The 13,772-nt window shown below is 44.6% G+C and overlaps 1 protein-coding gene across 11 annotated transcripts in view; it reads right to left on the bottom strand.

Annotated features, from left to right (window-relative positions):
• scn8aa (sodium channel, voltage gated, type VIII, alpha subunit a) overlaps positions 1 to 13,772 on the bottom strand; it is a 94,690-nt gene that overhangs the window by 31,312 nt on the left and 49,606 nt on the right. For 3 of the 11 annotated variants that reach the window (XM_031803797.1, XM_031803796.1, XM_031803798.1), the window contains exons 10-15: positions 11,655 to 11,861; positions 11,511 to 11,522; positions 10,526 to 10,813; positions 7,716 to 8,039; positions 5,495 to 5,630; positions 717 to 955 (exon numbers count right to left, since the gene is read on the bottom strand). In XM_031803797.1, coding sequence (XP_031659657.1) covers positions 717 to 955; positions 5,495 to 5,630; positions 7,716 to 8,039; positions 10,526 to 10,813; positions 11,511 to 11,522; positions 11,655 to 11,861 — 1,206 coding nt within the window. The remainder of the gene's footprint in view (positions 1 to 716; positions 956 to 5,494; positions 5,631 to 7,715; positions 8,040 to 10,525; positions 10,814 to 11,510; positions 11,523 to 11,654; positions 11,862 to 13,772) is intronic. The other 8 variants (XM_031803800.1, XM_031803799.1, XM_031803801.1 and 5 more) reach the window with 3 other exon arrangements.

Here is a 13,772-nt window from a genome sequence, read left to right as displayed (position 1 = left end):
GGAGAGGAGCAGAGAGGAGAAAGCCACAAGGAAGATGTGTATAGATTCAGGGACACTGTAGGTAGGGGGTCCGGGAACGTTTTCATTTAGCTTTGAATAGCCAATGAAAGAACTGCCAATTATGTGTACCAAAATAACACAGCTCTCTCAGCAGACGACAAGCGAATAGATCTTATAGGAGGAGATGTCATTGTCAACGCACCACGACAAGGACGAGATAATGATCACATGCCAGATTCTGTTCAGTTTTTTAATGAACACACTATCAATGATGGGATATACAATGGAAACAAGACAGAGAGTTGAGAGAGGGAGAGAGAGGCCTGCGGTGGTCACATCGTGGTCTAGCTCGCAGTTAGTGTGGCCGCCCCCAGGTGCACACGTATGAATCTGTCTGACACACACACTCTCCTGTCTTTCCCGTCCCCTCTACTGACTGTCCTATCAAGTGGGTTGAATTATTTGAGCTAAATACTAGAAAGTGTCTAATGTTACCATATACTTTCTAAGTTAATACCATATAAAGTACTAACTTGAAGTACCAGCTTAAAGTACTTTTTAAAGTGGCACTTCACCACTTTTTTAACCTCATATTCATTATCTACAGCGCCATACCAGTGTCTACATGTGAATATGAGGTTAAAAAATGCCCCGTTAAGTACCAGCTTATAACGGCTGTAAAATACCACACACACAAAAAAAAAAGAGATCCTCACCAGATTTCCCACAGACAGCACCTCCTCAAAGTGCGGGGTCATGGGGTAGTGCTCCATGGCCATGAAGAGGGTGTTGAGGACGATACAGATGGTGATGGCCAGGTCCACGAAAGGGTCCATGACGATCAGGTTGACAATCTCCTTGATCTTCAGCCAGATGGGACAACACTCCCAGATGAGGAAGATGTTGGAGAACTTATACCAGCAAGGTGGACAACTACGCTGAGACTCCTCCAGTTCTGAGAAAATTGATTAAGAGACCACGCCAGGAAAGGAATATATCAAAACTCCAAATAATAGAATAGTCTCCAACAGCGCGTATCCTGTCCCTGCCCACCTGGCGCTACAGCCAGGCTTAAGGAAACACTCAAAGTATTTGAAAGAAAACAGAGATACATGTTATAAAATAATGATAATATGTTCTGCTTATGTAGTAATAATATGTATGTCATGCAGTGTGTCTGTAAGTACAAGAATGACAAGCAATAGTTTTAGAACACTTACTCATACAAGGGTTTTTCTTTATTTGTACTATTTTCTACATTGTAGAATAATAGTGAAGACATCAGAACTATGAAATAAGAAATTTACCTTAAACACGGGCACCCTCATAGATATCATCCTAACCAACTTCCCCTCTAAATACACCTCTGCTGTCTTCAACCAAGATCTCAGCGATCACTGCCTCATTGCCTGCATCCGTAATGGGTCAGCGGTCAAACGACCTCCACTCATCACTGTAAAACGCTCCCTGAAACACTTCTGCGAGCAGGCCTTTCTAATCGACCTGGCCGGGGTATCCTGGAAGGATATTGATCTCATCCCGTCAGTAGAGGATGCCTGGATATTTTTTAAAAATGCCTTCCTAACCATCTTAAATAAACATGCCCCATTCAAGAAATTTAGAACCAGGAACAGATATAGCCCTTGGTTCTCCCCAGACCTGACTGCCCTTAACCAACACAAAAACATCCTATGGCGTTCTGCATTAGCATCGAACAGCCCCCGTGATATGCAGCTGTTCAGGGAAGCTAGAAATCATTATACACAGGCAGTTAGAAAAGCCAAGGCTAGCTTTTTCAAGCAGAAATTTGCTTCCTGCAACACTAACTCAAAAAAGTTCTGGGACACTGTAAAGTCCATGGAGAATAAGAACACCTCCTCCCAGCTGCCCACTGCACTGAAGATAGGAAACACTGTCACCACTGATAAATCCACCATAATTGAGAATTTCAATAAGCATTTTTCTACGGCTGGCCATGCTTTCCACCTGGCTACTCCTACCCCGGACAACAGCACTGCACCCCCAACAGCAACTCGCCCAAGCCTTCCCCATTTCTCCTTCTCCCAAATCCATTCAGCTGATGTTCTGAAAGAGCTGCAAAATCTGGACCCCTACAAATCAGCCGGGCTAGACAATCTGGACCCTTTCTTTCTAAAATTATCTGCCGAAATTGTTGCCACCCCTATTACTAGCCTGTTCAACCTCTCTTTCGTGTCGTCTGAGATTCCCAAAGATTGGAAAGCAGCTGCGGTCATCCCCCTCTTCAAAGGGGGGGACACTCTTGACCCAAACTGCTACAGACCTATATCTATCCTACCGTGCCTTTCTAAGGTCTTCGAAAGCCAAGTCAACAAACAGATTACCGACCATTTCGAATCTCACCATACCTTCTCTGCTATGCAATCTGGTTTCAGAGCTGGTCATGGGTGCACCTCAGCCACGCTCAAGGTCCTAAACGATATCTTAACCGCCATCGATAAGAAACATTACTGTGCAGCCGTATTCATTGATCTGGCCAAGGCTTTCGACTCTGTCAATCACCATATCCTCATCGGCAGACTCGACAGCCTTGGTTTCTCAAATGATTGCCTCGCCTGGTTCACCAACTACTTCTCTGATAGAGTTCAGTGTGTCAAGTCGGAGGGTCTGCTGTCCGGACCTCTGGCAGTCTCTATGGGGGTGCCACAGGGTTCAATTCTTGGACCGACTCTCTTCTCTGTATACATCAATGAGGTCGCTCTTGCTGCTGGTGAGTCCCTGATCCACCTCTACGCAGACGACACCATTCTGTATACTTCCGGCCCTTCTTTGGACACTGTGTTAACAACCCTCCAGGCAAGCTTCAATGCCATACAACTCTCCTTCCGTGGCCTCCAATTGCTCTTAAATACAAGTAAAACTAAATGCATGCTCTTCAACCGATCGCTACCTGCACCTACCCGCCTGTCCAACATCACTACTCTGGACGGCTCTGACTTAGAATACGTGGACAACTACAAATACTTAGGTGTCTGGTTAGACTGTAAACTCTCCTTCCAGACCCATATCAAACATCTCCAATCCAAAGTTAAATCTAGAATTGGCTTCCTATTTCGCAACAAAGCATCCTTCACTCATGCTGCCAAACATACCCTTGTAAAACTGACCATCCTACCAATCCTCGACTTTGGCGATGTCATTTACAAAATAGCCTCCAATACCCTACTCAACAAATTGGATGCAGTCTATCACAGTGCAATCCGTTTTATCGCCAAAGCCCCATATACTACCCACCATTGCGACCTGTACGCTCTCGTTGGCTGGCCCTCGCTTCATACTCGTCGCCAAACCCACTGGCTCCATGTCATCTACAAGACCCTGCTAGGTAAAGTCCCCCCTTATCTCAGCTCGCTGGTCACCATAGCATCTCCCACCTGTAGCACACGCTCCAGCAGGTATATCTCTCTAGTCACCCCCAAGACCAATTCTTTCTTTGGCCGCCTCTCCTTCCAGTTCTCTGCTGCCAATGACTGGAACGAACTACAAAAATCTCTGAAACTGGAAACACTTATCTCCCTCACTAGCTTTAAGCACCAACTGTCAGAGCAGCTCACAGATTACTGCACCTGTACATAGCCCACCTAAAATTTAGCCCAAACAACTACCTCTTTCCCAACTGTATTTAATTTTTATTTATTTATTTATTTTGCTCCTTTGCACCCCATTATTTTTTTATTTCTACTTTGCACATTCTTCCATTGCAAAACTACCATTCCAGTATTTTACTTGCTATATTGTATTTACTTTGCCATCATGGCCTTTTTTGCCTTTACCTCCCTTCTCACCTCATTTGCTCACATTGTATATAGACTTGTTTATACTGCATTATTGACTGTATGTTTGTTTTTACTCCATGTGTAACTCTGTGTCGTTTTATCTGTCGAACTGCTTTGCTTTATCTTGGCCAGGTCGCAATTGTAAATGAGAACTTGTTCTCAACTTGCCTACCTGGTTAAATAAAGGTAAAATAAATAAAATAAAATAAATAAAAATATGGAATCATGTAGTAACCAAAAAAGTGTTTAAAAAAATCTAAATAAATGTAATATTTTGAGATTCTTCAAATAGCCACCCTTTGCCTTGATGACAGCTTTGGACACTCTTGGCATTCTCTCAACCAGTTTCATGAGGTAGTCATCTGGAATGCATTTCTATAAACAGGTGTGCCTTGTTAAAAGTTCATTTGTGGAATTTCTTTCCTTCTTAATGTGTTTGAGCCAATCAGTTGTGTTGTGACAAGGTAGGGGGGTATACAGAAGATAGCCCTATTTGACAAAAGACCAAGTACATATTATGGCAAGAACAGCTCAAATAAACAAAGAGAAATGACAGTCCATCATTACTTTAAGACATGAAGGTAAGTCAATACGGAAAATTTGGACATTAGACCGGTGGAAATTTGTCATTTGGTCGGGAGTCCAAGTTGGAGATTTTTGGTTCCAACAGCAGTGTCTTTGTGAGACGCGGTGTGGGTGAACGGATGATGTTCGCATGTGTATTTCCCACCGCAAAGCATGGAGGAGGAGGTGTGATGGTGTGGGGGTGATTTACTGGTGACACTGTCTGTGATTTATTTAGAATTCAAGGCTCACTTAACCAGCATGGATACAAAAGCATTCTGCAGGACTGTCATCTGGTAGGACTATAATTTGTTTTTCAACAGGACAAAGACCCAACACACCTTCAGGTTGCGAAAGGGATATTTGACCAAGAAGGAGAGTGATGGAGTGCTGCATCAGATGACCTGGCCTCCACAATCACCCGACCTCAACCTAACTGAGATGGTTTTGGGATGAGTCGAACCGCAGAGTGAAGGAAAAGCAGCCAACAAGTGCTCAGCATATGTGGGAACTCCTTCAAGACTGTTGTAAAAGCATTCCAGGTGAAGCTGGTTGAGAGAATGTCAAGAGTGTGCAAAGCTGTCATCAAGGCAAAGGGTGGCTAATTTGAAGAATCTCACATTTATTTTGATTTAACACTTTTTCGGTTTCTACGTGATTCCATACCTGTTATTTCATAGTTTTGATGTCTTCACCAATATTCTACAATATAGAAAATAGTACAAATAAAGACAAACCCTTCAGTGAGTAGGTGTTCTAAAATGTTTGACCGGTAGTGTATATAGATATAGATATAGGAGATGTTGAACTGTTCGTCCAACGAGAGAGAAGGGCACCTCAGTTGAATCCCATTTGGGGATCAATAAAGTCTTAACGTAAACATCTTATCTTAAATCAATTAGAAAAAGAAATAGCGAAATAGAAAGAACTGTTTGTCCAAAAAAAAGGGCATCTAAGGTTTAGACTAAGAAAATATGGGAAGTATGATCTGCCTTTCTTCGACATCAGATTTGAAACTTGTTGGTTTACACTGTCAGCTGAAAACAATAGAGCATGGAAATAGCTAGTTAGTTAGTGTCGGGAAATTAATAGTATGAATAGTATAGGGACAGTACCCTCCACTAGTGTGTTGGTGATGACGCTCATGACACTGTTGGCCCGCTCTTTCCTTCCGAAGGAGGTATTGAGCTGGTCCACAGACACCATCAGGGAACCAGACAGCTTCTTCTTCACCTCAACCTCAGTAGTGGGCTGCCAGGAGGAAGAAGAAGAATCAAGCACTGATGGTAGTCAAACCATGAACACCATCCCACAGCGCCATCGCTGGCCAGGGAGGGATGTGCTCTTGTAACAAGACTGGATTGGAAGGAGGGGTTAGGCCCATATTGGAGGTTGGTCATTCTTTGGTTGGCACAGCGGATAGTACTGTATTTGTCTTGTTTGTTGCTAGATGTTGAGAATATGTTGTGTCTAGAAACATGCAGGTCATACGCAGCCAGTGTGGGAGCAGTGGTATGGGGATATTTGACAGCTACATAATACTTGAATAAGAATGTAACATTCTGATATTGAGCAGGGAAGTGTTTTGTATTTGTGTGTGTAGGTATTAACGTTGTGACTTACCTATTCTCTGAAACGTGTCAAATAGGTTCCAACCACCATTACATCACACCCATTCTAACTAAATGTCCCCCTGCCTAAATGTTCCAATGCTGCCACTTTGACCATGTCCGAATACCTGTACTTTTGCGTTCTCAATAGTAGGCTGATTGAGTATAAGAAAATTGAACGTTTTAATGTCTGTGACATTTTGAAAAGGTCATATGGTTTAAATGCCAGGATGTCATACTAATTTCACCTTTTATATCTAGTAGAATTCGCTGCAACACTATTGAGGGAGAAAAGCGCCTTTTCAGACCCACGTGTGTTTGACAACAGCTGATAATCAGATAAGAGGACGCGCTATACCCAAATGAAGGAGTGGCGGGAAACGACGCAATTGCGCATTAGACGACGCCTTCTCAGTATGGGGTGAGCCTAGTATGTTGATATTGGTTGCTTACTGCATACATTTATACTAGACAGTACGTTCTAAATAGTATGTAGTATGATTAGTGCACAGTATGCTGTTTTATTAGGTAGTAGGGCAAGAAAGATTTCAGACACAGCCTTTTTTCTACTTTCCAAGCATTATCCTGTCCCTAACCCCATCCACACTCAGAATTCCACACTATCTGATAGTAATCCATTTTCTATTTGACCCTGAAATATCACCTTCAAGTCCTGTAACAAATCCTGTAGCATTTGAGGAGAACATAGAGGGAAGAGTAGTCTGGTTACTGTAGGAGAACACTAGGAGAACACAGGGGCAACACTATTCGGATTGCGGTCGTTCCAGTCGTCATGCATTGAGCATGCACCAAGTCAAAGAGTAGGAGAGGATAGGATAGACATAATAGCCACTAGTTTGGTTGTTATCATGCTGGCTAGTTCAAAACATTGTACAAGACCTGGTAGAAGGGCAGGTCAAACTACCATGCTGCTTACTAGCAAGAGAGAAAGATTGGTTTGTTTTTTCTTCGTTTTGTTTGTTTTGGTTTGCTCACTGTTGATTGTTTGAAAAGGAAGGAAATATTTCCTCTATTTTAAAGAGGGTTTTTACTTACAATGACTGTTATATGTGGTTGTTTATACCTATCTTAGTTGAATGCACTGACTGTACGTCGCTCTAAGATAAGACAGTTTGCTAAATGACTCAAATGTTAAAGGGATAGTTAAAGATTTTGGCAATTAAGCCCTTTTTTCTACTTACACAGAGTCAGATGAACTCATGGATACCATTATGTCTCTGTGTGCAGTCTGAAGGAAGTTGAAGGTAGTTTCTGGAGCCATTATTAACTAGCATGAGTGCAATGACTGGAAGTCTACAGGAGCAAGGGCCTTGTTGCCAAAATCTCGAACTATCCCTTTAATGTCAATGCAATGTAACACCGTTTGGAGTGAGAAAATGAAAACGTTGAGATATAAAACAACAGTATGCTGGAAGTCACTGAAAACCCCAGTTATAAAGTAACAATAAGAACATGTTTTTCTGATAAAGTAAACTAAAGTTTCTCTATTTTGCTTCTTTTGGGTTGGGGGGGGCAGCATATCATACAGGAGACACTAGGAGCAGGGGAGGAGGGCGAGCGCAGATAGCGCAGACATACGGGCTTGCAAAGAAAAAAGTTGAGAAGAGAGACAGAGAGAATAAGAAAGTGAGGGAAGAGAGAAAGTTGAGAAAGAGGGGGCCATGCCTAGACGAGACGGGTCTGAGTTACTCATTGACTTCCTTACACTGTCGTCAGCAGATGCCTTATCTATTTTCACCTCAGGCAGAAGGCGTCCGCCGGTCCCCGGACTGATCAGCGACACCACGCCGTTGCAGTCCACCGTTGAGTTCCTCTTCCCGCCGCCATGGTGGTAGCCCGTGTAGCTGCTCCGTCGGTACGGGCTGAACAGGGAGTCCCGCCTCTCCTCGCACTCCTCCACAGTGCTATGCTCGTCATCGGCGAACTCGTTCTCGGAGCCCACGTCCTTGCCGCGGCCCTTGAAGCTGAAGATGCTGCTCTTGCTGTTGTGCCTCGACAGGAACGGCGAGCCTGGGATACTGAGGAGGGACTGCAAGGGGACAAGAAGACAATGAGATGAGGAGAGAAGAGGAAACGAGAGGAGAGAGATTGATGTAGCTGTGTAAAACTCCTGACACAAAGCATACAAAAGAGCACTGAAGGTCGTGGGTTGAATCCCCACAACCACCTTTCCTACTATCTGTCCTCCTGCCTTACGTCTTTATCTGTTTTAGTACTGTCTACATCAGGGATCTCCGTCCCGTAGGTTCTCTCTCCAGCCCTAATCCAGTGCACCTGATTGTAATAATTAGCTGGTTGATAAGTTGAATCAGGTTAGTTTACAACTGGGGTTGGGAGTGAAAACCTACAGGAAGTAGTTGTCCAGGAACAGGGTTGGAGAGCCCTGGTCTAAATGTAGCTTCAAAAACATGAAAGGAAGGTGGAATTCCTATTGAACTACATGTGGAATTATAGGATCCCTATGAGAAGTCCAATCTCCTTGAGAGAAGAAAAGAGACGAAGGGGGTTGTTTTGAGTCATTGATTGTGCCATTACTTGGGACAATCCTCGTTGTCATCAATTCTGGGGTCAAAATGAAAGGCAACATCTGTGTGTGTGTGTGTGTCACTTAGGGAAATGCTGATGGAGAGTGATCAAGTGACCTACTAAACTCAGGGAAATGCATCATAATAAAAATAATATATTGGACTTATATTTTCAATGATCCAATTGTCAAAACTAAACAAAAAACAGAGATCCAAACAAGACAACGGCAGACTAACAACAGGAAGAAACAGAAAATGTAACAAAGAGAAGAAGGGGGAGGGGCTTAAAGAAGGGAAAAGAATGTGATGTGTCGCACTTGGGAACGGCAAGGTGGCCTGCTGTGGTGGAACGGAGTGAGCGAGTAGGGTGCTAGGGGAGAAGAAGGTCAGAGAGGTAGGGGGGGGGGGGGGGGGGGGGGGGGGCAAGGTGATGAAGGGCTTTGTAGGTCAGAAGGAGGATATTGTAGTAAATGCGTTAGGAGACAGGGAGCCAGTGGAGTTCACAGAGGATGGGGGTGATGTGCTGCCAGGACTTAAGTGTGCGTGAGGAGTTGGGCTGTAGAGTTCTGAACCATTTGGAGCTTACGGAGGGAGCTTGAGTTGATGTTGGAGAGTAGTGAGTTGCAGTAGTTGAGACAGGAGGTGATGAATGTGTGAAGGAGGGTTTCAGCTGCAGGACGGAAGGTTTGAAGAATGAGGATTTGACAGTTTGTTGGATGTAGTGGTCGAAGGAGAGGGTGGAGTCCAGGAGGACGCCAAGGTTGCGTGCACGGGGGGGGGGGACCAATGGTGTCATCGATGGTGAGAGTAAGGTTGCCAACTTTGCAGAGTGTGGTTTTGGTGCCTATGAGAAGGAGGTTTTGCCACTGTTTAGCTTGAGGAAGTTGTGTTGCATCCAGGTTTTTAATGTGGCAGGATTCAATGCGGGTCAGAGGTGCGCTGAGGAGGGATTTGGTGCTCAGGTAGATCTGGGTGTCATCGGCGTAGCAGTGGACGTCGAGATTGAAGTGGCGGAGGATCTGACCAAGGAGGAGGATGTAGATGATGAAGAGTAGGGAACCCAGCATAGAGCCCTGGTGAACACCATGTGTGTCAGCAGCGTAGTCAGAGGTATGACCATTGAGGGAGATGTAGTGGGTCGGTTGGTAAGGTATGATTGTAGCCAGTAAAGCGCAGTGCCCTCATACCCAGACCCTCAAGTCTGGTGAGCAGGACTTGATGATGGTCCACCGTGTCGTATAATAAAATAATTAGGTGACTGACATCCTACCCCAGCAAGGTCAAACACAGGACAGTCAGACAGGAGAAACACACAGCTGAACCCAACGCTGCATGGGAAAAGATTCACTTCCTGCTTCTACTTTGTGTTTTTCTTCTATGGGTACACTCAATATTGCTGCCAGTCCACGCAAAGTCGGAACATTGACTTGAATGGGATTCTCCATTCTAGTTATTCTATGGAAATATGAGCTGTATGCATACCACTGTTCTCACTGTGAACCTGGACCTGTACTGTATCTGTAAGCCTGCTTGAGTACTCATCTGGTTAGCGGGTCTATTCTCTAATACTGATGATGACGATGACCAAGATCTCAGACAAAACATAGTTCTAACACCCATAGAATTCACATGAACGCATGAATGCATACTGCCCTGTGTTGTTGAACAGATACAGTAACAGTACCCTATGAAAGATGCCAGAGCAAAACAACACTGTGTGACTGCGCTTCTCTCACTGAAACATTCATGTACTCACTGTTAATAATTCAAGCCTTGAATGCATGCTACTGTATCTTTAGCTACAACAAATATACGCACAGTACTGTATATGTTATGATGCTATAAACTGGTTATAACCTTTAGCTACAACCAATATACTTCACACTGTAGTAGGAGCCTTAAACAGATACATTACAAAGCTCTAAATAGTGAAAAATTATCTATGCCCCAGAATACATTGCACCGTGACCTTCAACCTTCGTCATCTCACCTGGTTCATGATGGAAGACTTTCGACCCAACCGGTTGTCAGGGAAACGGAAGCGGCTCCTCTTGCTGCCGTCGTCTGACTCGGATTTGACGAACTTCTCGCAGTCCCCTTTCTCCTCCCTCTGTGACTGCTCTTTCTGGCGCCACTTCTTCTTGCGGTTGCGCCGCTCCTTGGCGCTCTTGGAACTGAGCTTGGACATCTCTGACGAGCTACAGGACAGGTTCCCCCCACCGTCGTCCTCCGCTACGTCCTCCGACACCGTGCCTGCCGACGTCGCCATGGCGTTGGCCTATCGCAGACCGCAACACCAGGACAGAGAGAGTGAAAAAAACACCTGTGTGTCCAGCCCTCCTGAAGCCTAATTTATACACTGTGCAAATACGCAATGCATTTAGCTAGCTACTCAAAATGGCAATCCTGCATAGTTCCATCAAGATACAAATTGCGGGGCTGCAGCTGCACTTGACTTACTTCACTTGGGGCTGTGGAAGTGTGCATCTTTTTGCTAAGCAAGTACGCAGAACGGCCATTTTGCGCAGCTAGGCTTCAGAGACATGGCTGTACAGCTTATATCAGGCTAAACAGACTTAAACTAAGCATATGTGACAGACAGGGTTCGAACCCCGGTTTGCTGTGAGCCAGAAGAGTGCATTAGCCCGCTAAGCCAAAGCCTAGGCATTGGCTCAGGAAGCCCATGCAGATCTTCAGGTCTCAGGCAAGGTTACTCACCTCCGTCACAAACACAGTGAGGTATAGGAGCACGGTAACGAACACGGCTCCACTGCTTATATTAGGCACAACAGATTTAAACCAAAGAGACAGTCAAGGATAGGAGTAAAGTAAGCAGAGACAGTGGCAATAGAAAGACAAGCACATACAGTATACACAGAAAGCTGCTGAGAGACAGACAGACGGTCAGACAGAACTGACAGACAGAACAGACAGACAGACAGACAGACAGAACAGACAGACAGACAGACACTGACCTGTGTGGCCTCCTGCAGAGCCAGTGACAACAGAGACAGAGAAACAAACACAAATGACCAAACACATATGCACTATATCCGGAAAAGGGTGCCATTTCGCAACCTCATAGACATGCTGAGACACAAAGACACTGTGATACTGACCTGTGCAGCCTCTTGCTGGTTCTTGATCTGCTCCAGCATGGCTTTGAACTCAGCCTCTTTTTGCTCGGCCTCCTCCATGGTGGCCTGGTTCTGCTCCTCATAGGCCATGGCCACCACAGCCAGGATCAGATTGACCAGGTAGAAGGACCCCACGAAGATCACCAACACAAAGAAGATCATGTAGGTCTTCCCTGCTGCCCGCAGGGTCTGGGAGGGGAGAGAGAAGACAACAGAGGGTCAGATACACTGATATTCGACCTATAACCACTGACCTCTAAACCAAACAACATCCCTTCCCTGCCATCCTCAGGGTCTGGAAGAGAACAGAGAGTACAGCAGAGCATCAGACACTTGTCACTCATCCAGTCCTCCAGAATAGGCTGTCACTTTGTCCCCCCCCCCCCCGTACTCAGATCTGGTTCATTCCACTGCTAACATATGACAGGGCTGTGAGGTTCATATTGAGGTAGAGTTAGAGGGTAGAGGTCAGAGGTTATGTATCAGTTACTGAGTAGTCGTGAAGATATCCAGGCTGTGTGGAAATGTAGAATCTACTGTAACACTTCCTCACTTTAAACACAATCAATTATATTTAGATTCCCTTCTGCATACTAGAGCGTGATGCTGATTCGAATTCACTGTCATGTACATTATGTATGCTGATAATCAATGATTTATAACTGATTTGAAACTAGGAAGTAGGAATTATTCTTGGGTGTGCCAGCACCAGAAGCACTTCCATGCACTGACTGCATTTCGCTAGGTTCCCAGTGTGTGTGTGTGTGTGTGTATTAGTTTCCCAGCATGGGCACAACTCCCCAATATCTGCATTTTGACCTAGATTTCCAAGCAGTGCAGTGGAAACACACTCTAACTGAAGCCCAATGATTTCAGTGAATTGGGATGCTATCCCCAGCGGAGAGAGGATTAGAGGCTCAAGCAGAAGCACAGACTCCAACATACCTTTAAAAGCAGCCTTTAAAAATAGCCCGTCGCTTAAATGGTTCATAGTACTATTCATAATTCCATGTATATATTACATGATCCATGTCATGTACTAGTTTTCTACTGTATAAATGCAGAGGCAATATTTCAGTCTACTAGAAAAAAAGTAGTCCACTTAGGGAATAGGTTGCCATTTTGGATGCACATTTAGTTCCCCTTTCAAAAGAGGGAGTAAAGTATGGTCTGCACTAGGGCCCTTCAAAAGAGGGTGTATGGTCTGTAGGGAGCAGAGTTGAGGCAGAGAGAGAGGACTTCCTGGGTTCTGGCAGAAGCAATCCCCTACCCCATCAATTATGGATGCGGTTTACATGTAGTGCTGGTAAGAATATTCAACACAACACACTGCGACACTCCCCAGCAAGACAGGGTAGGAGCACAAACTGCCAAAAGGACAGGAACTCTACTGTCCTCCTGTTCCACACATAGACTTCCCCCTGACATTAGGACAGCAGAGTCCATAAAATAACTGGCTCACCAAGACCGTGATATGCGGTTGTCTCTCAAAGCTATCTTAACATTTTACGTTTCAAAAACATTTTGAAATGTTTTACCTTAAGATGACTGCACTCACTGTAAGTCGCTCTGGATAAGTGCGTCTGCTAAATGACCACAATGTAAATGTACTGCAGACCAAATATTCTACACACACACACACACCTGAGCATACTCTGGATACAGTGCATAGGATTGGCTGCAATCTTAAAACCTGGTCATTTTTGAGCGGGTAGTTAATGCATGCATAATCTAAATGCTAGATTGAACCATAATGGTCTGACAATCTGATACAATGGGAAATCATTTGAGATCATTTCAGATTTTCCTCCTTTCGAAAACCAGCACATATTGTACTGTAGTATCTTGATTTAAAACAGGAGAGCACAAATATCCTTCTGGAATACAGATGAACGCAAACGGTGACTTGAGTCTCCATATTACAAAGCTCAGATGAGCGAACACTGGCACATGCACAACAGTTGATTTGGAGATCTGATCAAAAAACGGGTCTCTTCTGAGCTAAGAGAGAAGAAGCCATGTAACCTGCATCCCAAACGGCACCCAATTCCCTATATAGTGCACTACTTTAACCATAGCCCTATGGGCCCTGGTCAAAAG

The sequence above is a fragment of the Oncorhynchus kisutch genome, linkage group LG24 (assembly GCF_002021735.2).
Source record: "Oncorhynchus kisutch isolate 150728-3 linkage group LG24, Okis_V2, whole genome shotgun sequence".
NCBI classification, from domain to species: domain Eukaryota; kingdom Metazoa; phylum Chordata; class Actinopteri; order Salmoniformes; family Salmonidae; genus Oncorhynchus; species Oncorhynchus kisutch.
Note: the sequence above shows the minus strand (reverse complement) of the source record. Positions and strands in the feature narration are given on the sequence as shown.